The sequence below is a fragment of the Vespula pensylvanica genome, chromosome 2, assembly GCF_014466175.1.
Source record: "Vespula pensylvanica isolate Volc-1 chromosome 2, ASM1446617v1, whole genome shotgun sequence".
Lineage (NCBI taxonomy): Eukaryota > Metazoa > Arthropoda > Insecta > Hymenoptera > Vespidae > Vespula > Vespula pensylvanica.
In genome coordinates, this window is record NC_057686.1 from 10,443,182 (window position 1) to 10,467,875 (window position 24,694).

A 24,694-nucleotide genomic window follows, 5' to 3' on the forward strand; every position below is an offset into this window, starting at 1 on the left:
ACAAGTTGGTGTAATATATATATTAGTTTTATACATATAGGGTATATATATAGTGTTGGTATATATTCATAATATACACCAATGTATACACACACATACATAAATAAACAAGTATAGCATAAATATATCATTCTACAGTAATTTTTGTACATCTTAAAAATTTCACGGGAAGAATAGTTTGTATGTGAATTAATATATATTGAAACTATAGTTACGTTACAAAAAATTAGTCAAAATTTGAATTAGATTTCCTTCAGGATTCTTAAAAATTCGATGAAACTCACCTGCATACCATATTTTACTACAAATATTATACATTAATATCCGATCTTTGCACATATGCAAGTAATATAACGATATATCGTGTATAAGTTGCTCCTACAAATTTTCGCGCTAAATCTAAGAATGCGCAAAAGTTTCTGCGCAAAGGACTACCATATATACTCATATGCACAGCGTGCATCCTCCCCACTTTCATAAAACGGTTGTGCTACTTGTATCATCGGGTCAGGGGTACTTTCGCTGCTTATACTGCCACGAATGTACTTTTTGTTTATTAATCATTCCACTAAATTATAGCTAAATTATATATTTTTGTAGCTTATATCTTACCTTCATTATAATTTAATGTGTACAGATGATGAAATGTTGTTTAATTCAGCTATGGCAGTTGAACACACACGCCGAAATCGATAACGATCAATTATAATTTTTCTGATTATTATAATTTGTCATAAAAAGTAAAAAATGGCAAATAGAAAATCTTCAGTTAATTCAAAAAATACAGATGATCACAGTGTTGAGGTAAAATACTTATAAATTTTCAATCTTCTTTCAAGTTAGTTGTATTCTTCAAATTTTCTAATTGTCAAAATCATACGGTTTTTGTAAATGTAAATACTTTAATATATAATAATTTTATACATGCAAATATTTTTGATTTTGTAGATTTTATAAATCTAAATAAGTATGATAATATAAAACTTAGAACGGAAATATAAAAAACAGAATAAATAATTTATTTAAAAATATAATTTATTTTTTAATATATTAATAGAATTTAAAAAATTATAAATGTTATTTTGTATCTTATATGTCACGTTTATTTTACTTCCATTAAATATTCTTATGGATCTAAATAAAAATATACTTGTATATTCAACAGACTCTGGCAGAGGTTTTTCGATGCTTTATTTGTATGGAAAAATTACGAGATGCACATCTTTGTCCTCATTGTAGTAAATTATGCTGTTATACATGTATAAGACGTTGGCTGACCGAACAACGCTCACAATGTCCTCATTGTCGAGCCTCTCTTCATTTACATGAGCTTGTAAATTGTCGATGGGTTGAAGAAGTCACTCAACAACTGGATACTTTACAAGCTGTTGCTATATCTAATTCACGTTATGATGATTCTAATCGGGATAGGTAATATATGTATTTTTTGATAACTTGCTAAATGTTAAAATAAACAACTATTATTTTTCAAATAATTTTATTAATTTTTAGATGTACAATACATCAGGAAAAATTATCTGTTTTTTGTTGGACATGCCGTCGATGTATTTGTCACCAATGTGCATTATGGGGTGGAACACATTCAGGACATACATTTAAACCTTTAGAAGAAGTTTATGAACAACATGTAAATCAAATCAAACTTGAAATAGGACAATTGAAACGAAGACTTGTGGAATTAATAAGCCTTGTTCAAGAAGTAGTATGTATATAATTTAAAATTATCAAATATGTAAGTTAATAAATAATTAACATATTACTTTTACTAGGAAAGAAATGTTGAGTCAGTGAGAGCTGCAAAAGATGAAAGAGTGAGAGAAATTAGAAATGCAGTAGAACTAATGATTGTCCGTTTAGATTCTCAATTAAAAGCAAAATTGTTAACTTTAATGGGTCAAAAAAATTCTTTAACTTTGGAAACAGAACAGTTAGAAATACTGTTACAAGAAGTAGAACATCAGTTGCATACATATACTCGATCAGAACTTATAGCCAAGAGTGTTGACTTGTCTCGAATGATTTATCAAGTTCGGAAAAAACCAATGACAAGTTTTGTTACTGCTCCTGTTCCTGCTGATTTTCACAGGTATATAAAATATTTAAATATAGAGAATATTATGTAAAAGAAATCATATCTTTTTTATTATTATAGTGAAATAGTACCAGGATATGATAGTGCCACATTTGCAATGCAAAATTTTACACAACTGCAATTGAAAGCAGATCCAGTATATTCTGCACCCTTGCATGTCAATGGTCTATGTTGGAGGTTGAAAGTATATCCTGATGGCAATGGAGTTGTACGTGGAAACTATTTATCTGTATTTTTAGAACTCAGTGCTGGGTTACCTGAAACATCAAAGTAAGTGATCATAATTTAATGTAATAATATATAATCAATACTTTATATTGTTATTTATTTTTTCTAGATATGAATATAGAGTTGAAATGATACATCAAGGTTCACATGATACAAGTAAAAATATTGTTAGAGAATTTGCTTCAGATTTTGAAATTGGCGAATGCTGGGGCTATAATAGATTCTTCAGATTAGATTTATTGGCAACAGAAGGTTATTTAAATACAGAATTGGATACGCTTATACTACGGTATGTTTTTTCTTCAAATATGAAATGTAAAATTTTAATAATTAAAAAGAAAATATGAAATAATATTATTTCTTATACATCCGTAATGTATATCTCCAAAGCAGAAAATAGATTTCAGGTTCGACCGCCGACTTTTTATCAACGGTGTAGAGATCAACAATGGTATATTAGTCAATTAGTGACAGTCCAAAATCAATACAAGACTCAAATCAATGAACTAAAAGAGGTAATACAGTAAAATAATTATTTTTAAAAATAATTAAATAAAAATACACACAAATTTTTATTGTAATACATTATATAAAAAATTTATTTTGAAATAATCATTACTGCTGTAAATAAACATCTTAGTATACTTGTATTTATAGAGACTGGCAATTGAGATTTCACGTAATGCACTCACAGCAACTAGAGCAACTAATGGAAATATAACACCTACATCAACTGCAAGTATATTACCTTTAGTTCAGCAAAAACAATCACAAAGTGCAGGAGATTCTACTTTAAATTGTAATTCTGACTTAACCATTGATACTTATTCAACCGGAAATATTATAATGTCGCAGTAAGTTTTTAAAATAAAATATATAATATATAGGAGATATATAACAAATAAAGAAAGAAACATGAAAATATATTATAAATTTTTATGTAAAAATCTTATTTATTGATTAGGTCTGTTCAAAATACTTCTCCTAGTGGCGTTATTAATGAAATAACATCAGAAGATCATTTAATACCTTTGACTGAATTAGGAGATTTAAAAAATATTCATCCTCCTGTATCATCTTCCACATTATCTTCAGTATATTCAAAAGCAAGCATGAAACAAAGTTGCTCTAGTAATATTAATATTGTTGAAACTGAATCATGCATACCACATACTACTAATAATGGAACAGTAGGCAATATTCAACCTACAGAAACTAATTCATCACTGCCATCTTATTCTTCTCCAACAATTCTAAATCAACAACCATTAAATATTTCATCAAGCAGTAGTAGTAGCGACAGTGGGGTAAGTCTACTAAGATATCTCATAATATATGTAATATATATATTTTTTGTTATATTTATTTATAATTGATTTTATTTGTTATAGGAACTAAGTGAGCATGATATATACATAGCTGAATGCGAAAATACTGAACGTACACTAACATTATTAGACGATAATTCCAATGATGAAAATGATGTAGATGATGAAACTATGTCAGGTATCAATCATAATATATATTTCATAGTATATATATTAATAATAGATTTTTTTTTACAAATACATTCAAAAATTATGTACTTTGAATTTAAAATCAACTTCCCATTATTTATGTACTATATTCAAAAATGATGTACACTTAAAATAATAATTGATAAATTAGGTACAAGTTCAAACAGAGGTCCACCTTTAGAAGAAGATCTAAGACTTATTTGGGAAGAAAATATACTTGATAAAGATATATCAAATAAAAAACCAACAAGAATGAATAACAAAGAGGAGAATGTGTAGGAAAGAAAATCCTACACTTAATGCTCCAAATAATTTTGTGATAAATTTATTAAAAGTAGTATAAACTAAATGAGAATAATTCTAATACATATATAAAAATTATTGATAGTATTAATATTGTATGTGACGATGAAGGTTACTCAATTAATATTTTAAATTGATATACACAAAATAAAATTATATATATATATATATATATATATATATATATATATATATATTCTATCGAACTTCTATTGAATTAAAAATATTATGTTAATAATTAAGAATGAAAATTCATTTTGATAAATATATTTGATATGTATTTTTATGTTTAAGGCGAAAATGATATAGAAGTAGCAGAATCATTAGTACCATGGATGCAAAATAAGCAAAGGATAAGGGAACAAAGTAGAGATGCAATTGCAGAAACATATAGGTAAAACAATTGCTTTTATAGTTAAGACCTATATATTTCTTATATAATTAATTTTTATCTTGATATAATATAATATTACATTTTATTTTTTATGGAAATATATTGAAGTGAACTAAGAAGTAATGAAGGTTTAGAAGATGAAATAATGCTGCTTCATCTATTCGATTTTCAAGATCGAACTTCTGCTTGGACTTCTTTATCCTTTAATAAACGTGCATCTGATACATCAGACTCTAGAAGCTCTTTAGGCAATACCAAATTACAAAATTCAGGTCCTTTATATCGTAGTGCTGTATTGCCCACACATCCATCAGGATACTCACATAAACATCACGAACTCGAATCATGTAGTGAACAAACATTGCCTGATAAACATTCGAATTATGTAATGCATTCACCTCAAAAAGTTTGCAATAATAAGATTAAACTTGATCAAGTTTCAAATAGTTATCAACAGAGAATTTTTGGCATGCCAGTTTGTGGAAATTATGTAACTCGATCCGAACCTGCTACACGTTCAAACTCTTTAGATTGTGAGAAGGATCTTTCTAAAATGTCTGGTTTTAATAAATTCAATTATGAAGTGGAGACCATTAGACCATCGGATTTAATAACACCAAATGGTAAATAATAAAATATTTAAAAAATTATTACATAGTATATAATAATGATAAATTTATGTGCAAAAATATAGCAATATATCAAAATATTAGTAATAATTTTATGGTGTAATTAATTAATATCTTGTTTCAGTAATCTTGGATAGTAACAAAGTTGTATCAAAACATTTACTCTCTCGTCGACAATCCTCACCAGGTTCTCCTGCAAGTGTTAGTTCACTAAATAATGAAAGTAATAAAACGTTTAATTTTGACCGATTGATTGAGTCTATTCCATTATCTTCAATATCAAATTCTTCTAAATTAAGGTAAACATTAAAAAAAAAAAATACTTAATAATATTTATTTATAACAAATATTTTCTTTTCTAATAATTTGTATCTTTTGTTATCGTTGAAATAGGAAAAGTATTTCACAAGAAGGGAAAGATAACAATTGTACAAGTATGAAAATTCCTGCACTTTCATCAGTACATGAAAATCTCTTGTTACCTGTTAATAATGCAGTAGCAACAGACACTACATCAAACCACAATAATTATAGTTGGGCTCCTGCATTATATCCTCATAAACATGGTACATATGACATAATAACAATTGTTATTATTTTCACGATGTACATTTTTATAAATAACAAAACTAATATCTTTTTTTTTATTATAGTTCAAAAAAGTGTTACAGAAACAATTGTACAAGGTACATCAACTGAAAAATTGGAGAAAAGTAATCGCGATAAGTAAATGAAATTTTAAAAAATAATAATTGTTTGATACTTGTAATTTTTTACTTATATATATATATATGTATATATATATATATATATATATATATATATATATCATAAAAGTATATATATTGATGCATTAAATAATCTTTTTAGCACCACTATGCAGTAATCCAGACAAGAAATTCTCTCATCTTGATATCAAGCATCTCTTATTTTGCTGGTCAAATTGTTAAATAAGATTGTGATGTGATTGTAATGAATCAGTAATTATTACATTCTTTGTACACATTTTACATATTGTTTATAATATAATCATGGCTGTTCAAATATAGCTCATGACGAATTTGTAATATTCTCTCTCATTGTTTCTTATTAATTTATTTATTTATACAAGTAGAAGATATAAAAAATATTATTTATCTTTAACAAAAGTAAGTAATAAGAAATATGTAGAAACCATGAAGATCCAGATATCAACATTCTTAAAATTGTTTTTTTTTTTATAACATTAGATCAAAGATACAAACTTAAAAATATCAAGTTTGCATATATTATTAAAAGAAAAGCAAGAAGATTATGATGAAAGTAAATTATATATTGCTTTCCTTGTTTCGCATTTGTTGTTGTTTATAAATAATTGCAAATAAGATAATATACCATGATATACGGATGATATATAACATATATATAACAGTATTCTCCAAGATAACTTCTCAACAAAAGTATGTACATAATTTCCCAACATATATTTTTAACCTTTAGATAAAAATTTTCTGTAATTTTTATAAAATCAGATAATATAAAAATCCATGAAAAAGTGCTAAATAAAAAAAATACGCTTTAAATATTTATTATAAGCATCAATGCAACCAATATATTTATACAAATAAGTTCGCTATTAATCGATTATTCCGATAAAAATACAGTTTAGGAAATGATTCTTTTCTTCTTTTTGAATAAGTAACGTTTCCTTGCAGCACATTTCTCATTTTTCCCATTCAAACTTTTTTACATTTTCAATCGAATTTTCAATGAACTCTGACATTAAACATGATGATTTGCTTTGATACACATACGTTCCATTGATTTAATAATTTAAATTAAAATTTAAGCAGTATCGTTTAAACATTAAACAAAATTATACAAAAAATCAAAAACGATTTCCTTTATAAACGTACATTCTTTTATCAAAATCTTTAGTAGATTAAAATAAAATGTACTAATAATTATCTATTGTAAATAAAATTTCAATTTTTAAAAGCAAAACTTGGGGAAAGGTATGGCACATAAATACCAATATAGTAAAACTACTATCAAGTAGATATCACAATTCATTTTTCAGTATTTTTCCTTTAGGAGTACTAATATTTTGTACAATTCGCATAATTTTTGTTTTATTGGACATAATTTTACTATCTAATTCTAATAATCTAAGAATTCTATAATATTTTCTAAATCTTTTTCGGATCGTATGAACTATATGTTGATCTTCAGCAAGGTCAATAGTTGATCCCAATATTAAATGTATGTATCTAATATGTTCTAATTTTAATAAAATAATTTTTTTCTTATTTCTAGCAGTTCTTCGATCAATGAAATTTAAATGTCGCCTTAGTTTTCTATAATCATGTAGAAGTTGTTCAATAATTTCTAAACACAGCCAACGAATACGAACAATACATTTGTCTGGTGGATCACTAGCATTTAACAAACAAATATTTGTTAAAGCTTCAACACGTGAATCTCCATCTAAATTTGCTAATATATAATTAAGTAAATTTGGAATGTTAATAGGTAAAGAAAATGGGAATACTGTACTATCCTCTTTCCTGAAAATAAATATATTCATATCATAACAATCATATTAAATATCGTATAATTTTTGTATTAAATAAATTCTCGTTACCTTCTCGCTGGGAAAAACAAAATAGATGGAAAGCGATCCATGCTATATTCCCATGGTAAATCATTATTGTCTCCATCTATACGTACAAACATAAGATGATCCATTGCAAACAAATAATGTGCTACCATCAAATAAACATAAGATATTGCACTACAAAATGCGCAATAAGGAGAGTAATACATTACAACCACATCCTATTAACAAATCGTTAAAAATAATATAATATTTCATATTATTTAATTATTGAATTTAATTTTTATTTACCTTAGTTGCATCCAAGATAGTGTCCAAGAATGTTTCACTTGTCAAATCTGGTATACATATTTTCAACGTATTTTTCTGATTACATTTAATCTTGGTTTTAAATTTTTGTACAAAACAACGTGAGTTAGCAGATCGTAATGTGCGTTGTAAAAAACCTTGAGTATAATTATTTATAAATTCAATAACAGCATTCTTATTAAAATCTTCTTGCATAACATATTCACTTTCTTGCTGAAATATATAATAATATTATAGCTTAAATAATTTAATTAATGAAAAAGCACATGTAAGAACAAGAAAAATGAAAAAAAAAAACATGTATAAAGAAATACAAGCAGTAAAGCTTACAGCAACATCTAAAATGATAGCAGCAGTTTTATCTTTTTTTTTCAAAACATCAATTCCCAAACCTTCTGCAAAATGGAAATAATGTAGACTATCAATTGCTACCAAAGTGAATGTTTTATTTATATCGCATAAAGGTTTTAATAAACTTATATTAGATTTTTCAAAAGAATCTTGAGGAAAAACTGGCTCATGATATCTATGTGCTGCAAACCATCTTTTACAGTTTTCTTTTAAGAGAGCATGTTTTATTGCGATAGGAGACTGTCGATCATTTTCATCAGACGGTAATATTTTATACTCTGAACTAAAATATAGATATAATTCATTAATATTATAGAATATTTTTCACTTACAAAATAATATATAATTCACTTGTAACATTTTGAATACCTTTTCAAATCCATATTTTCATGTAAATTTATTGAAATATGATCTTGATTACAACAAAATTCTTGTTCAGTTTGAGTGTTTTCTGATATTGGAATTGTAAAAATATCTATTTTTTTACATACATAAGCATTCTTTTCATGAATAGAAGTACAGACAGATAATTTCCTATCCACTGAATTCAGTACTTCTTTTTTGCATAAAACACATTTATTCATAAAAATCTTTGCACAACAGCTACTATTAATCCACTGTTGAACAGAAACGCTAATTGTAGGTTCATTTTTTTTCATTTCATTTTCACTTACAAGATGGGTACACTTTTCGCTTTTTTTAATGTAACGGGACATTGCTGTATAGCGTTTATGTTGAAGACGCATAATAATATCTTTCATTGAAAGATCATTTGCACAATTATGGTACTGTAATCCAACTTCTCTAATCTAGAAAATTGTTATAAGATTATATATATATATGTATGTATGTATGTATGTGTATATATATATTTCCTTTTTTAGAAAACAATATATTGATATAAATAATATGTTTAGTAGTGTAAATTTTATAACATACCAGATTATAATTATAATTTTCATAATGTAAAGGATTACGTGGTGTAAACAAAAACAAAACAGGTCCTTCTCGAAGATAAGGTGCAAAAGTTAGAGCTTTGATTCCAGGAGGTTGAAGCCATAATGTTGGTTGATGAACTGAGCTAATAATCCAATTCAATATATTTTCTGACGTCCATTCTTTATCATTTGGATAGTTCTAAAAGTATTTTTTGAAACTGTTTATATAAAATATAAACATGTTAAATGTTATATAAATATGTTAAAATGTTAACATGAAAATGTGAAAATAAATATATGAACCATAGATTTCTATTATTTACCCGAGTTTCATTCCACATAAATAAAGATGCAGCAGGAGATTTTATAATTCCATAATTGGATTGACTGGATAAAGCATTTGTTACAGCAGCAAATGCCATTTCTCTATTAGGATCATGTTCTAATGATCTTATAGCAGATTTATAAAATTCTTTATATCCTGGACTAGTAGCCACTCCAGTAAAATTAAAATAACCTACAATTACAGCCTGCAATGAATAAACAGAATGCAATAAAATACCAAATTTTGTTATAATTATAGAAGTTTGTACCCATCTCTTGCACTCACATCATAAGTAACTAACAATTGCTTTATATATTCTTTATTTGTTATCCTAATAATTGGATTTATAAATGCATGAAGAAATCGAATCATATATGGTGCAGTGCGTATGCCTCTGTACTGTATACCTGAATCTCTTGCCGGATAAAGTATAAGAACTGGATAACTTTGTATTTTATTGTATTGAGATCTACATTCTGAATTTGGATGCCAACAATTAATAGCTGTAAAAAATATCTAAAAAGATATAATTTAATAAAACAATAAGTATAAAATAAAATTTATGCTATATATAAGATACATTCATTAAATTTTTATACCTGTGGATAATAATACTCGGCTACTTTTTCAAATTCATCCCGTACTACTTGACTTTCTGCATCCCATGGAGCATAATACATAACAAAACTAAATTCTGTATCTGTAACTCTTTCTATCATAGCACTTAAATGACCTTTGTAAAAATCTAAAACAATGGAACTTTGATTGAAAAATGGTCTTGCCGCTGGAGGTTTCGATATTTTTGGTGGTCTGTAAATAAAATGATAAACAATACAAATATTTATTTAATTTAGATAATTTGTATATAAATAATTTCTTTAAACATAATTTTTATAATTCTTGTCTTCTTCTAAAATATTTTTTTAAAGTACATTGCAAGTTAAACAATAAATTTCAAAACTAATATCTAAAAAAGAATACCGGTGAAGGTTATACGTGTAATAAAATAATCATAAACATTCAACACAACCTAAAACTTACGAACTGTGAAGCGCAGCTAGTGCAGTAAACAGAACAGCAAGAATGAAACAAATTATTTCCGTTGCATAAGAAAACATCTTGCTTGCCAATTTTTGTTCTATCGTGGAACTTTGACTTGATTCTTCAGCCACGTTGTTACTTCCTGAATCCGGTATAGTTGAGCGTAAGTTATCAGCATTTCTCAACGGGCTTGTTTCGCGCGCTTCGCTTGACATTATCCGTGAAACCAAAAGAAAATTAAAGAACGAAATACCATTTATTCACATTCATAACGCACTTCTCATATTCCTCTGTGAATCTATCACAGAAAATAATGACTGATTTAATTAAGAGAGATTAGGCGGGCTCTCTCTAGACTCGTCCTGGTTTGCTGTATGTATGTATATTAACAAAGCGGAAACAGCTGACCACTTGACAACACATTAAAAGATGTTTAAATCTACAATAAATATAATCGTATAATCAAGAATGGACAATGCCATGCTTATATCAAATTTTTATCATCAGTTTTATTAGATACATATTTTTTTAAAAATAACAAGTGTATTTTTTCATCATGTATATCTCTGTTATTTTCTTTCACTTAATACGTTCACTATCAGATTTTTAACATAAACAGTAATTACTACTAATCGACCTGAAAAGATGTTAACCTAAAGATTAATCTATTATTTCCTACAATTTGCAATGCCCTCTAGAGGAAAATTGTAGTTTCGTTGTAAATTCTCCTATATTTCCATAGAATTAAAAAACTTATATTGATGCGCAAAAGCCTACGATCACGCTCTCTAATAGAAAAATTCTTTACTAAATACTGTAATAATATTTTAATATTTACATAGTATGTAATATTTTTATTTAAAAAATTTTAAATGATATTTTGTAAAGCATGATTTTTTCTAGCTTAATTTTGATAGAGATAATAAACGTCCAAAAATGTTAATACGTTTTGTCCACAGTCCATGATGCCTCGGCATCCAGTGTTGCCAAATATACAGTTGACAACATATTTAAAGAGCATGTATAGGTGTTCGTTAAAGTAAAACGGGAAATAGTATTTTATTTTCTCTTTTATTTCACATTGTATCTCAAATAAATGTTTGAATGTATGTATATGAATTTTTCGAAAACATACAGTGCAGTCTACTTCAAATACAAAGAAAATGTTTTATCATGTAAGTTAAAAATAATATTGTTTTATAATTCTGTAATATTATATTTTTCTCTTACATCTATTTACGTGGAATTATTCCTCTTGTACGTTTATAAATTAATGTAGATATCGTTGGAGCATGAAATCTTATTACATCCAAGATATTTTGGGCCTCAACTACTTGATACAGTAAAACAGAAGCTTTACACAGAAGTAGAAGGAACCTGCACCGGAAAGTAAGATCATATCTTTTGATTTGATGTAACAAATATTTATTAGATAATATTTTAGGTATGGCTTTGTTATAGCAGTAACAACAATAGATAATATCGGTGCTGGTATAATTCAACCAGGGCAAGGTTTTGTTGTCTACCCCGTTAAATATAAAGCAATTGTTTTTAGACCATTTAAAGGTGAAGTTTTAGATGCGATTGTAACACAAGTAAACAAGGTAAAAATTAAAATATTTAAAGATATATAAATTAATTTTGTATAGATTTTTTTAATTATTTAATCAATGATAAATTATATCAAATTCTGCAGGTTGGAATGTTTGCAGAAATAGGACCATTATCTTGTTTCATATCTCATCATGTAAGTATTAAAAGCCATGTATTATAGTAATAAATATATTTTATTTCATGAATTTATAAAATATTATTTCAGTCTATCCCAGAAGAAATGCAATTTTGTCCCAATGTTAATCCACCTTGTTATAAATCAAAAGAAGAGGTAATTCTTACTTATTTAAATTTAAAAATTTTAATATTTTATTTTAAATTAATATTTTATCTAACTTATAAAATATTAATATAATTATAAAATAACTAAAAAAAAACTTCTTTATCATAATTAATATGATATTGTAATTATAATAAGAATATTAAAAAATTTTATTTAAGATCTTTTTGTCAAACTCTATAGTTTGACAAACTTTAAAACTGTGTCAATATTTTGCAGGATGTAATAATTCAAGCCGATGATGAAATAAGATTAAAAATAGTTGGAACAAGAGTAGATGCTACTGGTATTGTTAGTATTCAATTCAGATATTATTATTGATAATAAAAATGCTTAATGTATAATAATCATTGATAAAAATTCATTTTGTTCTAGTTTGCTATTGGTACATTAATGGATGATTATTTAGGTAAGACCATTTAACTAATAATAGTGATTTATCTGTATATATTTAATTGTAAAATGAATTCTTTTTTTACAGGTCTTGTATGTAACTGAAAAGTTCATACATTATATTATAGGTTACACTCACACAAACTTGTAAATATAAATAGGAATATATTATAGCATATTACATACTCCTATTAAATGACAAACTGTGAGGAAATGTATTTATATTATTATATATTTGGAATTTTAATAAATAAAAATCAGATTTAATTAATACAATTGGTAAATATTATTTTGTTATCTATTCTTATTTTCGTGCTCTTGCATGTGTTAAAACAAACATTTTATCAAAAAAATTACAAAAAATATAAATAATATTTTTAATTTTTACTCGTACATTTTAGTAAAGCATATAACAATATATGGAAAATACTGTAGATCAGGGATTCCCAAACTTTTTGGTCGTGGAACCCTCAAAAAATTTTCCAAAGATTGTAAAATCTTCTATAATATATAACCCTAATATGAATAATATAAAAGTTGACCATTCCTATGATTCGATTACCAGACTGTTATTCAGAATCCTTAAATTTTTTGGTGGATGTCCTACGAAACACACTTTGGGAATCACTGTTATAGATCATGTACACCATGGTGTGCAAAATAAATAATATTAAATACTATAATCATATATTATATAATATTTGTTACAAAATCTATTGTAAATTAATTTGTACTTCAATTTATTACATAAATTGTATGTACATAAATTCTAGTTTTCTATAAAGAAACATCCAAAAATTTAATAATATAGAAAGATTTCATTTATGCTTTTATCTAATAGATTCATTGTAAATAACAACTTATTGTAAATAAAAGTATAGATATTGATTTACAGGCATTAAATTGATTGTACAGATTTTTTAAATTAAAACCTGTTTACATATTATGTAGAATTACACAAGATTTTAAAATCCATGTAATCTATTTCATTATTTCAAGGATGTGCCATGGAAAATTGGAACATCAACAAATGTTGATAAGATTGTGTTAATGTACATAAATTGTGTTTATTTTGCTACTTATGTGATCTTTTGGTTTCCTCTTCATTTTACATTAAGCATAATATATTTCAATTTTGAAATAAATTCATTACTATTTAGTATTTGAAAATCCTGAAGCCCTATGAACATTGCAAGTTTTGTAGCAACTTCTGGTTTTCCTTTCTCAAAAAGTTGATTTTGATCAGGCATTAATTTGTCAATTACATGTTTATATACCTTGCCATTGACATCCACATAATATGTAGAGAATCCATCATACCATCTATAAATTACAATAAGTTATTTATATATTCTCTTCAAATTTTATTTCTGTAAATTAAGTATCATTAACAGATACATACACTTCTGCATCATTTAAAGCTTCCTTCATTTTCCATAATTTAAATCTCCATAATGTAAAAAGTGCTTTTAGCCCTGTAATACCACTTATTCGCCAACGTACTTTTATTGTATCATCTTCCGGATCAATAGTAATTTTTAATACATTTAATTTGATATATGCAAATTTTAAGTGGGCAATTGTTCTTACCAAAGCTATTTGTTTAACGTAATTAAACATACCCCTAAAAATTTCAATCTTACATAAGCTAAAAATACAAAAATTTTACGTGCATAATATACTTACTTTGTTGTTATTCCTTTAATATTATTAATAAATATTATATCTGTTGAATATATAGTGTAATCCAATGATTTAACAAAAAAGTTTGGTAACTGGAAATATAAGTATCTATTTATAATTTAGCTCAACATTTATTAAATAATTCTAAAAAATTTTAATAAGTAATACAAACATACATCATTGCTGAGACAAGTAAATATATGTTCTAATTGTTTTTTCGATGGTCTACCCTCATTGCCTTTAATTGCTTGTTTATCACTAGCTTCTTGTGCTTTAATGTTTCCACCATTTGTGAGTAAAATAGTATTTTGCTCCAAATTATTATCCGCAATAGCACCAATTATTTGTTTATTAGAGAAAAATCTATTATTATTTATGAAAATGTCAATATCATTATTTGCGATATAAGATTTATCTCTTGCTAGAGATTTATCTTTTGTTCCTTTACAATTTGTGGTAATGTCATATAACAACAAATTGATTAACATTGGTTCTGTATTTGAGAATCTGCTATGATCCGTCAAACTCTGCTCTATACGTAAAATTTCATTTTCATTTTTTATATGATTCTTGACCAATGTTTTTTCCCATTCCTGATGAGATTTAACTAAAATAGGTAGCAGATTTTGGTGGAATGAATAGACATCTGTGAAAACGTCTAAATTCCTATCTGTTAAGTTTATTTTTGTATCCACCGAAGTCTGTAATCCTAAAAACTACAATTTATAACATTATTTATATTACAGCGACAACCAAATCTATTATCACTTTATGTATATAATTGTGAATAATAATAATTGTAAAATAATAATTATAAATTAATATATTATTATTCCATATTTTAATACAGAGAAATAAAAACTTTCAAATAAATTATTATTCTAACAATAATACACCACGTTAATGTTGGTTGTGTTCATGCTAGTTATGTAAGTTTTGTAAGGTTAGAAAAAGTCGGCATTTATTTGTATTGTTATTACATATTTTCAATACAAGTTAAAAATATTATAACCTGGTTAAATAGTTTTAAAATGTAATTGCGTTACTAAAAATGAGAAACATGTAACTGTTTTGTTATAATTTGACATACCTCATCCAAAAATGAAGACGATTTCACGTTCTTTGGCAACTGACGGTCGATTTTCGTTACTTGTTTTCTCGTATTTACAAACGATGTAAATTTATTTGAAATAGTACGAAAACAAAGAGACATCTTTACAAATTTATTTTACTATTTTTTATACACAATTCAATCGTAAATCGTATGCGAAAATGTTCTTTTAACAATCAAGGAACATAAATGCCTCCATGACCTCGTCATGCTATTCAGGTAACAACTGGTAACAGCAGAGACATACAGGGCTAACAATCTTTTTACACTACCTAGGAAAGTTCAGACTTGAGATCAAACTGATCTGTATAAAAAGTTAAACGTTAAAACGCCACCTGCTTTATTACAAGTGAAAAAGTATATTTAAAATATAAGATAGGATATATATATATATATATATACATATATATATAGAGAGAGACATATAATGCTTGAATTATATAGATTCATTTATCTTTAATTTATATTACATTTATTATTATAAGAAGTCATAACATGCAGAATTACTTTGCTTTTACAAATATAGATATACACGTTACATAATATATAAACATAAGATAAGTAAAATCGTGCAGCAACAAATTCATTGCCAAATATTAAAATATTTTATTGTATATATTAAACACGCAAATAAAACAGATAATTTTGCCATGCAAAAATCACAGATACTTTTATATTCACAGTGTTAATTGAATGATAATTATACAAATTGTTTAATATAAAATGTAGTAAATAATAACAATTTAAAATATATAAATTAATAACACCATCTTAACACTTTTGCTTAATAAAGGAATATAATATTAATATATAATCAGTTTATTACATTTACTTATTTAATATCTCTCTCAATGCATTAAAATTAAATTATTAAAAAAAAAGTAGAAAGAAAATTTTTTATATGAATTGTTCTTGAACTTTAATAATAACTAAGTTATTAATGACTGAATCTGTACTATTTACAATCTTAATAATGATTTTTTATCTAGTTTTTTAATACAATATACATAAATTTAATTATTATTTTAAAATTTGTTGATATTTAAAGACTGTCTTTCGCCAATTGATGTACCATATTTTACATCAAATTAATTTGTATCCATGCACAAAAACATGACAGATTATTATAGATACAAAGAAAATACATACATATATATATATACATATACATATATATATATTTATTTATTTATGCATTATTAATACTATATCGCTTCATAAGCAATATCAACTCCGATTCTCATAGGGGGACCATTTAAAAATTCTTCCAATTCATCACGTCGTCTATTTTCATCTCTTGATCTATGAAGAGAACGCTTTTTTTTCTTATCACTTTTATCCATCTTCTCTTTATCTTTTTCCTTATCTTTAGATTTCTTTTTTCTCCTTTTCTCTTTTTCATCTACCTATAATATAAATAATAAAGATATATTAATTAAATTACATAAACCAAATAACTTCTACGATAGTTTACCTTTTCTTTATGTTTCTTTTTTTCCTTCATTACAGGACTACTACCATTAGAACTTATATGTTGCATGCTAATATTATCAAGTAACTCTAAATGAACATTAGAACTTGTAACACTAACATCTAAACTTTTATCACTTAATTCCAATTTATCTCTCCTTGTACTATTACAAGTTACATCTTCACCACCTTCTGGACTTTGTCGCCATTTAGAATCACATTGCAACCAACTATCAAATGCATCAGGATATACATCAGGCTGTTCATTAATTCTAATGTTATTTGAAATATGAATTTCTTGTTCTATAGATGAGATAGAATCACGTTTATTAATTTGTCTTTGTGCCTCAGAATTCAGTTCTGTATTATTTAATATTGATTCGCGTTTCAGTTTTTGCTTATTTAATGGATTTTCTGCTAATTTTGGTTGTATAGGAGATGCCACTTCATCAGCCGATGATAAATCATCTTCATATTCTGCCACCAAAGGATTTGCAGTTTCTATGTCACTATTGAAAATGTAAAAAAATAATAATTGTACATATTAAAATAAAGGAATATACGGGGTGAGTTTTTTAAATTGAAACAATAACTCGAAAACAACGTATTTCTAAAAAGAAAATTAGAAAAAGAAATTGTGGGATCAATATAACAGCATTATTTATTTCTAATTCGGTGGACTTCTTTTTTATGAAAATCTATAATTTTTGTAATTAAATTTTATATATTAAACAAAACGCTTTTTAAAACAAACAACTTTTATCTGAAACATTTTTTTATCTAGTCTCTACTCTAGAATATTTTACATTGTTTAGGAAAAAACTTAAGATAGATAGAAATATAGAGCAGATATTCCTTTTTAGAAAAATATTATTTTGATAAATATTCAATTCATTTAATAAAAGATGAATTAATAGATGAATATTACTCTTTCTAAGTAAAACACAATAGTACAATAGATTGGATTGCTCAATTATCATATTTAAATATTTTAAATTCTTTTTTATGGAATTATTTTAAAGAAAAGGTATATTAAGACACACTAACTATAATAGGAAATATGAAAGAATAGATTAAAAATGCTTCTAGAAGTATTGACAGAAATATTCTACTATGTATTAATCAATCTTTTATTAAGCATATTGAGAAGTATATTGAAAATGAAAGCTGTCACATTGAATGTTTATTAAAATAATATTTTTCTAAAAAAGAATACCTGTTTTATATTGTAAAAAGTAAAGCTTGGATGGGAGCTGGAAAAAATGTTTCAAACAAAAGTTGTTTTTTTTTTGTATATAATAAGATCACAAAATTTTAAATTAAGTTTCCATTAAAACAAAATAATATTGACCTTAAAATAACTGAAAACGTTCATCGAATCAAAAATAAATAATATTATTATATTTATCTCAAAACCAAATAATCTTTGATTTAAATTTTCTTTTTAAAAATATGTATTTTATGGAGATACTTAGGTATCTGAATTTAATAAATTCACAGTGTATATACAGAGTGATCCATAAATGCATGTTAATACTTTAAAAGATAAATTTATACACCAATATAAGTAAAAAATGTTATATGTGCCTATATACTTTAGTTTTCGAATAATGGATAATTACAGAAAATATTCGAACCTACTAATGCGTGATCCATAAAAAATTATGAGAGGCAGTCTTATGGAGGCATACTTTCATTTCAACTAAATGGAATTTTGACTTTTTATAAAACGACCATCAAGAACTACTGCATGATATACTTCTGAATATTAGACTAAACAAATGGTTTATGCACAATAGACCTCATTTCTTTGTACAGTGCAAATTTTCTTGAACAACACCTTCATAAACCGATTGATAGAACGATGTAAATCTATAATTTTTTAGTCCCTACTTATCAAAATTTTCCATTTGGACCCATTTAAAAACTATTGCAACTTAATAATGTACACGATCTACGAGAAAAGATACAAAATGGATTTAAGGCTATTCGAAGAAGCGAGTCTTAAACTCAATGCTACAATATACAGTAATATGTGTTGAAGTATGAGGTGGGCACTTCAAATATTTTTTTTAATCATCTATAATTCAATATACAACTAAGATATATAGTATATATATTCATGACGTTTTTTACTTATATTAGTTTGTAGATTTATTATCTGAAGTGTAATGCATGATGATATGCATTTATAAATCACCCTGTATATAATAAAAGCAAAAATTTACCTTTCTGAATCTAATTCTTCATGTTGTATTTTTTGAGGAGACACCTGATTATTATCTTCTAAAAAAGATCTGTCTAAAGGTCCATCATCCGGTACAAAGTCTTCAACACTGGTTAATGGTTTGTTCAAATTTAGAGTGTTAATGTTAGACAGTCTCTCTGTTTCACCTTCTTTTTTATTTCCAAAAATTTTAGACATTAAAGATTGTGATTTTCCTGTACAATCTTTCCGTTCTAAATTATCATGTGCAGATTCATTTATTTTAGAAGTATCTGGTTTAGAAACATTTTGTGCATTAGGTAAACTTGATATGGATTGTGTATTTTTCATTGATACAACAGAACTCTCTGAGATATCATTTACTAAATTTTCCTTTTTTGGTGGAGATTTTATTTCTAAATTTTTTACAGGTATAGGAATTCCACCACCAATTGGGCCAGGCATTGATATTGACCGCCGTACTTCAGTACTTGATGTTATAATACCATTGGAAGGTGTGACACGATGATTACTCAAAGACGAAGTAACATTGGGGACTAGAATACTAGCAGACACTGAATCAGCAAGAGCTCTTCTTCTGTTCACAAGATTGTCTAAAAATTTATTATAATCTGCATCATCACTGTCTTGGAAAAGATCAAGTTCTTGTACCGTCAAATGAGTTTCTTCTTCATTAGTTTCAAGCTGTTTTAATAAAGTTTCTCTTTGTAATTGAAGAAAAGGAAGATTAAAAAACTTGTGCAAAAGTTTCAATCCAAAACCATTTCTCATTGATGATTCTGCATATCTTATCTGTAAAAGAATAAAAAATCAAGTATTAATTTACCATTTAATGTCAATAAATATATCTTACTAGAATATGTAAAAATAAATAATTTACTTGTGCAGATGGTCTGTGCAATGAATCAATAAAATATGTTATATGATCTGTTGTAACTGTTCTATGATGAGACATATCACAATGATTGCCTAAGACTATGACAGGTATATGGCTAGGAATTTTTGGAAGTTCACGTTGAACATAATCAAATGTCCAAGTTTTGGTTATATCCATCATAATAATAACACCATTGGTCCCTTTATAAACATCAAGGAATTCTGCGTCTAAAGCAGGCTCTTCAATAATGCTTTCAGTAGTAGAATTATCCATTTTTAAACCTTCCAATTTTCTTCTTCGTCTTCCACGATCCACAACATCCCACACTTCAACTTTTACTATATCATCTGTAGCTTTATAATTCCATTGAATACTAGCCACTTGTATCTCTTCAGTAGGAATGTATTCTTCAACAAATTTTTGGCCTTGAAGTCTATGAAATAAACATGTCTTTCCTACATTTCTATCACCTTTTATAATGATCTTCACTAAAAATAATAGGTATATTATTATTTTAAACGATAATAGTTTAAAGAAAAGAAAAGAAATTTATAATTTTACTATTATATTGTACTCCTTTAGCAAATTTTCTTTGTAAGGTTGTTGGCATGGATTGATGTGCTGGTCTAGCTGATGCATTATTAACTCCATCAGATTTTCCAGCTAATCTTTTAAAGGCAGAAAACATTTTCTTCGTTTTGATTATATATTCATTAAAAAGTATGGCCTCGTAAATTGACCAATTGTATAATAAATATCTACAAACAAATATTATTTAGATATAGTAATTGCATAAAATATATTAAATTTAATGTTAAATTATATTTCGTATTGTTTAATACAAACAATATTAAGTTACATATAAAAAAATATTTTACAATGTTTTTAATTATTATTTTGTACAAGTTATGTATGATACGAATAAAACAATATTCTTTCACATATTTTATTACTATAAATCTTATTTACAAACTCACCACATATTATAAATTGAACAAAATAAATAATAAAATATATATAAATTACTTTCCGGAGAACAAAACTCAAGCAGCTGTCAAGCTATCATATGGAAACTGTTTCGTTTTCTTACCATAAACCATAAAGATCATAGATTATTAAATCATGCAACAATCGTTTTCTTTCGGTAGAATAATTGAGAATAACCTAAAAGTTAGTTTATATTCAGCGATCAATATTAACCAATCACAGAATTCAGAAATTGTATAATTCTTAATACAAAATAAAATTCAAAATACAAATAATAAAATACAAATAATAAACAAAAGTAAAAAGATATATATGTAAAAACTAATTATTTCCTTTTATCGAAATCATGAATTATTCTATAAATAAAATGGAAAAAAAATTTGGAAACTATATTTTAAGCTGTTCTATAATTATGAATTTCACAGTTTATAATCGATTAACTTTTAGGTACATTAAAAATTAGTTTGTTGCTTCAAATGAACTGTAGTAATATAATAATATAATATAATAAAGTAATTTATTGTCTAAAAACAATTACAAATTATTACTACTAAATATTTTACTAAATAAGTAATCATCAGAACTACAAGTCCTTAACAACATTCATAGCTTGGTATAAGAGAGGTTTCAAATTTTCGGACAATAAAGAGTGTCTTTCTCCATGTGTTATTGTTAATACAGAATGCGCCTTTCTTAATGTATCATAAGCTTGCTTTGCTTTATTTAGATGTAATTGAATTTTTCCTGTCATAAGATATAATAATCCTGTTAAAGGATGTATCTCTCCATAATATAACCTATAATGTAAAAAATAATTTTATATTTATATGAAAATAAGCTAAAAATATTCACTTAAAGATAAAATACTGACAAATATCCTGGTATAAGTTTTTTTCCATAATGTTCTGCTTCTTCCCATGAATTTAAATTTACAGATGCATCAAATGCTGCTTCTAAAGTACGTACATATTGGATATTGAATGTATGTAGAACACCTTCTTGTTTCTTTAAGCATATTTTACTCACATCAAGATCTATTATTAGATAAGGAACTATAATCTATAATAAATGGAATAAATTTCTCTACATTATAATTTGGAAGGATACAAGCCATATTTTTCATATCTTGTAAATGATGGGCAGTGAACTCCGTAACTTCGTCAAATGTTTCTTTAAAATTTGATGGAAATTTTGCGTTACATTTTTTACATACAGTAGCACTGAAAGAATTTGGATATGTACAAGATGTTTTTGGACAAGCAGCAGCTGTTGCCATTGGCTCTGATTGCATGCATCTTTGGCAATCACACAGAAAATAGTATGAATTCTGTAATTCTTCACATCTATCTTTAGTTGAATTGAGTAGGTCGATATATGATATTTTTATCTGTATATAGAAATCTATACATTAGAGTACATGGTATATAATTATTAACATTTAATAACAATAAGTGGTCAAACATATATTGCTAATTCAATATTGCAAATGTAGTCCTTATATTTATTTCTTTAATCAAGTTAAAAATTATTACTATACCTGTGACCAATTCAAACATGGAAGATCTTCAAGTGTTCGTATAATAATTGTAGTTCCTTCAAATACAGCTACTGCATTAGGCTTGCAGCTGTGATCAATTACAGATGGTGCCAGATAAATACCAACTCCAATACTATTCATATCTGGATCTAATATATTAAAGGAATTAATACATATTCTACCATAAATACCCATTAACTCTGCAGAATTTGGTATAGGTACATTTCCAAGAAATTCAAATAGAACTCCACACAATGAAGTAAAATGTTCCATTCGTTTTACATCTTTTTTAATGTCAGAATAATCTGTATAAAAAATAAACTATAATTTATTAATTATTCTATATAATATATGATATTCTTTATAATATGTATATAATACTTTTAATAATATGATATTCTTTATTTAATTAAAAAGTACTTACGAGACATAAGATCTTTAAATTTTCTATAATTTGTCTCTGAATAATATCCCATTTCTTCTCCTCCGCCTTGATGAAGTTTTATAATTATACGAGCCATAAGTCTTGCAGCATCTGGTATAATTTTTGGTGATATCCTTTTCAAATTTGGACATTCTACTTTATGTACTGACCAAGCTTCTTTTTGGCAAATACGATTACAATAATATACGTATTGACAAACAGAACACTTAAAAAGTTTTCCACTAAAATAAATAATAATTCAATTTTTTAAATTACACCATAACCTCGATATAATATTTTATTTATTTCATGAACAATTTATTACGATATTTGCAAAATTATTAAAACTTAAGTTTTTTGTAAACATAATATACCTTTTGAGACAATTATCGCATCGAATAGTTCTCTGCTTTGAATTTAAAACAAAAGAAAAAGGTTTGGCAGTAATAATTGCAGTACCCTTTTTTAAAATATCTACATTTTCTTTCATTGTATGCAAAATAAGGCACGTTTTATTTATAAAATGATTATAATCGTTGCATCTCTAACGTTAATTTCTTAATTACGTTTTTTGATTCACACAGATAAACTCAAACGCCGGAATTTGCTATAACCTCATACTTTTAAATAACTGAAGTATAAATGTTTTTTTGTAACAGACTATTCTAGCGTTATTTGTCACATATGCAATGTGATATCATATTTATAATAATGCGAAAAAATATAAATTTTTAAATTAAACTTTCAACAATAATATATTGCAGATATTTACGAAATGATATACGTAGTACATAAAACGTAAGATATAAATAAATTTAAAACTCAATTCTCTAATCTTACCTTTGTAAACAGTAATCACATCTTTCATTTCGTAATAAACTTCTTAAAACATATGCAAACGGTTTTGACGTTAAAATTGTTGTTCCCGCGCTTACAAAATCTCGATTATACATATTTTTGATTCTCATTTTCAATTAAAAGATTATACTTTTGAAGCGTGAAGTTACACAAAGGGCTTTCAGTGGACAAAAGCTTCTAATGTTCGCAACTCTAGACTTTCACCCCTTTAGATAGATAAATTTAAACTTGAGTTATTTTAAGATTGATTTATTTTAGCTAATGTATTATTAGCAATAATAATGTCTGTTAACCTGATTCTTCAATTACATTTTTAAGTACATATCTGTAATTACATGAAAAATAAAAGTTAGTAAGAAAAATATACAGTTGAATATTTTATTTACAATAACTTAAAACTTTGTAGTAAATTCTCAAAAAATTGGGTAACAATAAGTTCAATTACAAACTTAAAAGTAATATATTGCTTTGCAATTTCATGGAAGAATA

General features: G+C 25.8%; 6 protein-coding genes across 9 annotated transcripts; 2 read left to right on the top strand and 4 right to left on the bottom strand.

Moving 5' to 3' along the window:
- The first annotated feature begins 484 nt into the window (after positions 1-484).
- On the top strand, positions 485-6,254 carry LOC122637497. The gene is made up of 16 exons (XM_043829654.1): positions 485-804; positions 1,166-1,431; positions 1,513-1,723; positions 1,791-2,107; positions 2,174-2,383; positions 2,451-2,630; positions 2,742-2,856; positions 2,999-3,195; positions 3,306-3,648; positions 3,733-3,847; positions 4,456-4,555; positions 4,664-5,178; positions 5,309-5,483; positions 5,578-5,750; positions 5,838-5,897; positions 6,055-6,254. Exons 1-16 carry the CDS (start codon positions 748-750, stop codon positions 6,132-6,134), a joined length of 3,114 nt encoding a protein of 1,037 aa, XP_043685589.1. The 5' UTR covers positions 485-747; the 3' UTR covers positions 6,135-6,254.
- Positions 6,255-7,212: 958 nt separating this feature from the next.
- On the bottom strand, positions 7,213-11,435 carry LOC122637498 (thioredoxin domain-containing protein 11). Of its 2 annotated transcripts, none has more exons than XM_043829655.1 (10): positions 10,745-11,435; positions 10,303-10,513; positions 9,989-10,219; positions 9,702-9,908; positions 9,380-9,577; positions 8,810-9,249; positions 8,420-8,723; positions 8,072-8,302; positions 7,808-8,001; positions 7,213-7,730 (listed from the first exon to the last, which is right to left on the bottom strand). In XM_043829655.1, exons 1-10 carry the CDS (start codon positions 10,957-10,959, stop codon positions 7,226-7,228), a joined length of 2,736 nt encoding a protein of 911 aa, XP_043685590.1. In that variant the 5' UTR covers positions 10,960-11,435; the 3' UTR covers positions 7,213-7,225. The 2 variants fall into 2 exon arrangements, with proteins under 2 accessions (XP_043685590.1, XP_043685591.1); XM_043829656.1 differs by having other exon boundaries at positions 10,734-10,875.
- A 295-nt stretch (positions 11,436-11,730) lies between these two features.
- Positions 11,731-13,302, top strand: LOC122637501 (DNA-directed RNA polymerase II subunit RPB7). Its single transcript, XM_043829660.1, has 8 exons — positions 11,731-11,919; positions 12,024-12,133; positions 12,189-12,348; positions 12,441-12,491; positions 12,564-12,629; positions 12,858-12,929; positions 13,014-13,047; positions 13,120-13,302. Exons 1-8 carry the CDS (start codon positions 11,908-11,910, stop codon positions 13,134-13,136), a joined length of 522 nt encoding a protein of 173 aa, XP_043685595.1. The 5' UTR covers positions 11,731-11,907; the 3' UTR covers positions 13,137-13,302.
- Positions 13,069-16,177, bottom strand: LOC122637500. Its single transcript, XM_043829659.1, has 5 exons — positions 15,805-16,177; positions 14,891-15,430; positions 14,718-14,806; positions 14,434-14,655; positions 13,069-14,354 (listed from the first exon to the last, which is right to left on the bottom strand). Exons 1-5 carry the CDS (start codon positions 15,925-15,927, stop codon positions 14,135-14,137), a joined length of 1,194 nt encoding a protein of 397 aa, XP_043685594.1. The 5' UTR covers positions 15,928-16,177; the 3' UTR covers positions 13,069-14,134.
- Positions 16,178-16,744: 567 nt separating this feature from the next.
- On the bottom strand, positions 16,745-21,535 carry LOC122637499 (rab-like protein 6). 2 transcript variants are annotated; one of them, XM_043829658.1, is made up of 6 exons: positions 21,377-21,535; positions 20,961-21,157; positions 20,403-20,882; positions 19,524-20,314; positions 17,300-17,804; positions 16,745-17,231 (listed from the first exon to the last, which is right to left on the bottom strand). In XM_043829658.1, the coding sequence occupies exons 2-6, from the start codon at positions 21,048-21,050 to the stop codon at positions 17,031-17,033; spliced, it is 2,067 nt and encodes a 688-aa protein (XP_043685593.1). In that variant the 5' UTR covers positions 21,051-21,157; positions 21,377-21,535; the 3' UTR covers positions 16,745-17,030. The 2 variants fall into 2 exon arrangements, with proteins under 2 accessions (XP_043685593.1, XP_043685592.1); XM_043829657.1 differs by having other exon boundaries at positions 16,746-17,231; positions 20,403-20,887.
- Positions 21,536-21,886: 351 nt separating this feature from the next.
- LOC122637464 (histone-lysine N-methyltransferase SMYD3) lies at positions 21,887-24,610 on the bottom strand. Of its 2 annotated transcripts, none has more exons than XM_043829593.1 (6): positions 24,188-24,610; positions 23,348-23,589; positions 22,924-23,228; positions 22,494-22,773; positions 22,258-22,420; positions 21,887-22,183 (listed from the first exon to the last, which is right to left on the bottom strand). In XM_043829593.1, the coding sequence occupies exons 1-6, from the start codon at positions 24,313-24,315 to the stop codon at positions 21,970-21,972; spliced, it is 1,332 nt and encodes a 443-aa protein (XP_043685528.1). In that variant the 5' UTR covers positions 24,316-24,610; the 3' UTR covers positions 21,887-21,969. The 2 variants fall into 2 exon arrangements, with proteins under 2 accessions (XP_043685528.1, XP_043685529.1); XM_043829594.1 differs by lacking the exon at positions 24,188-24,610 and adding an exon at positions 23,722-24,124.
- Positions 24,611-24,694: the final 84 nt, after the last annotated feature.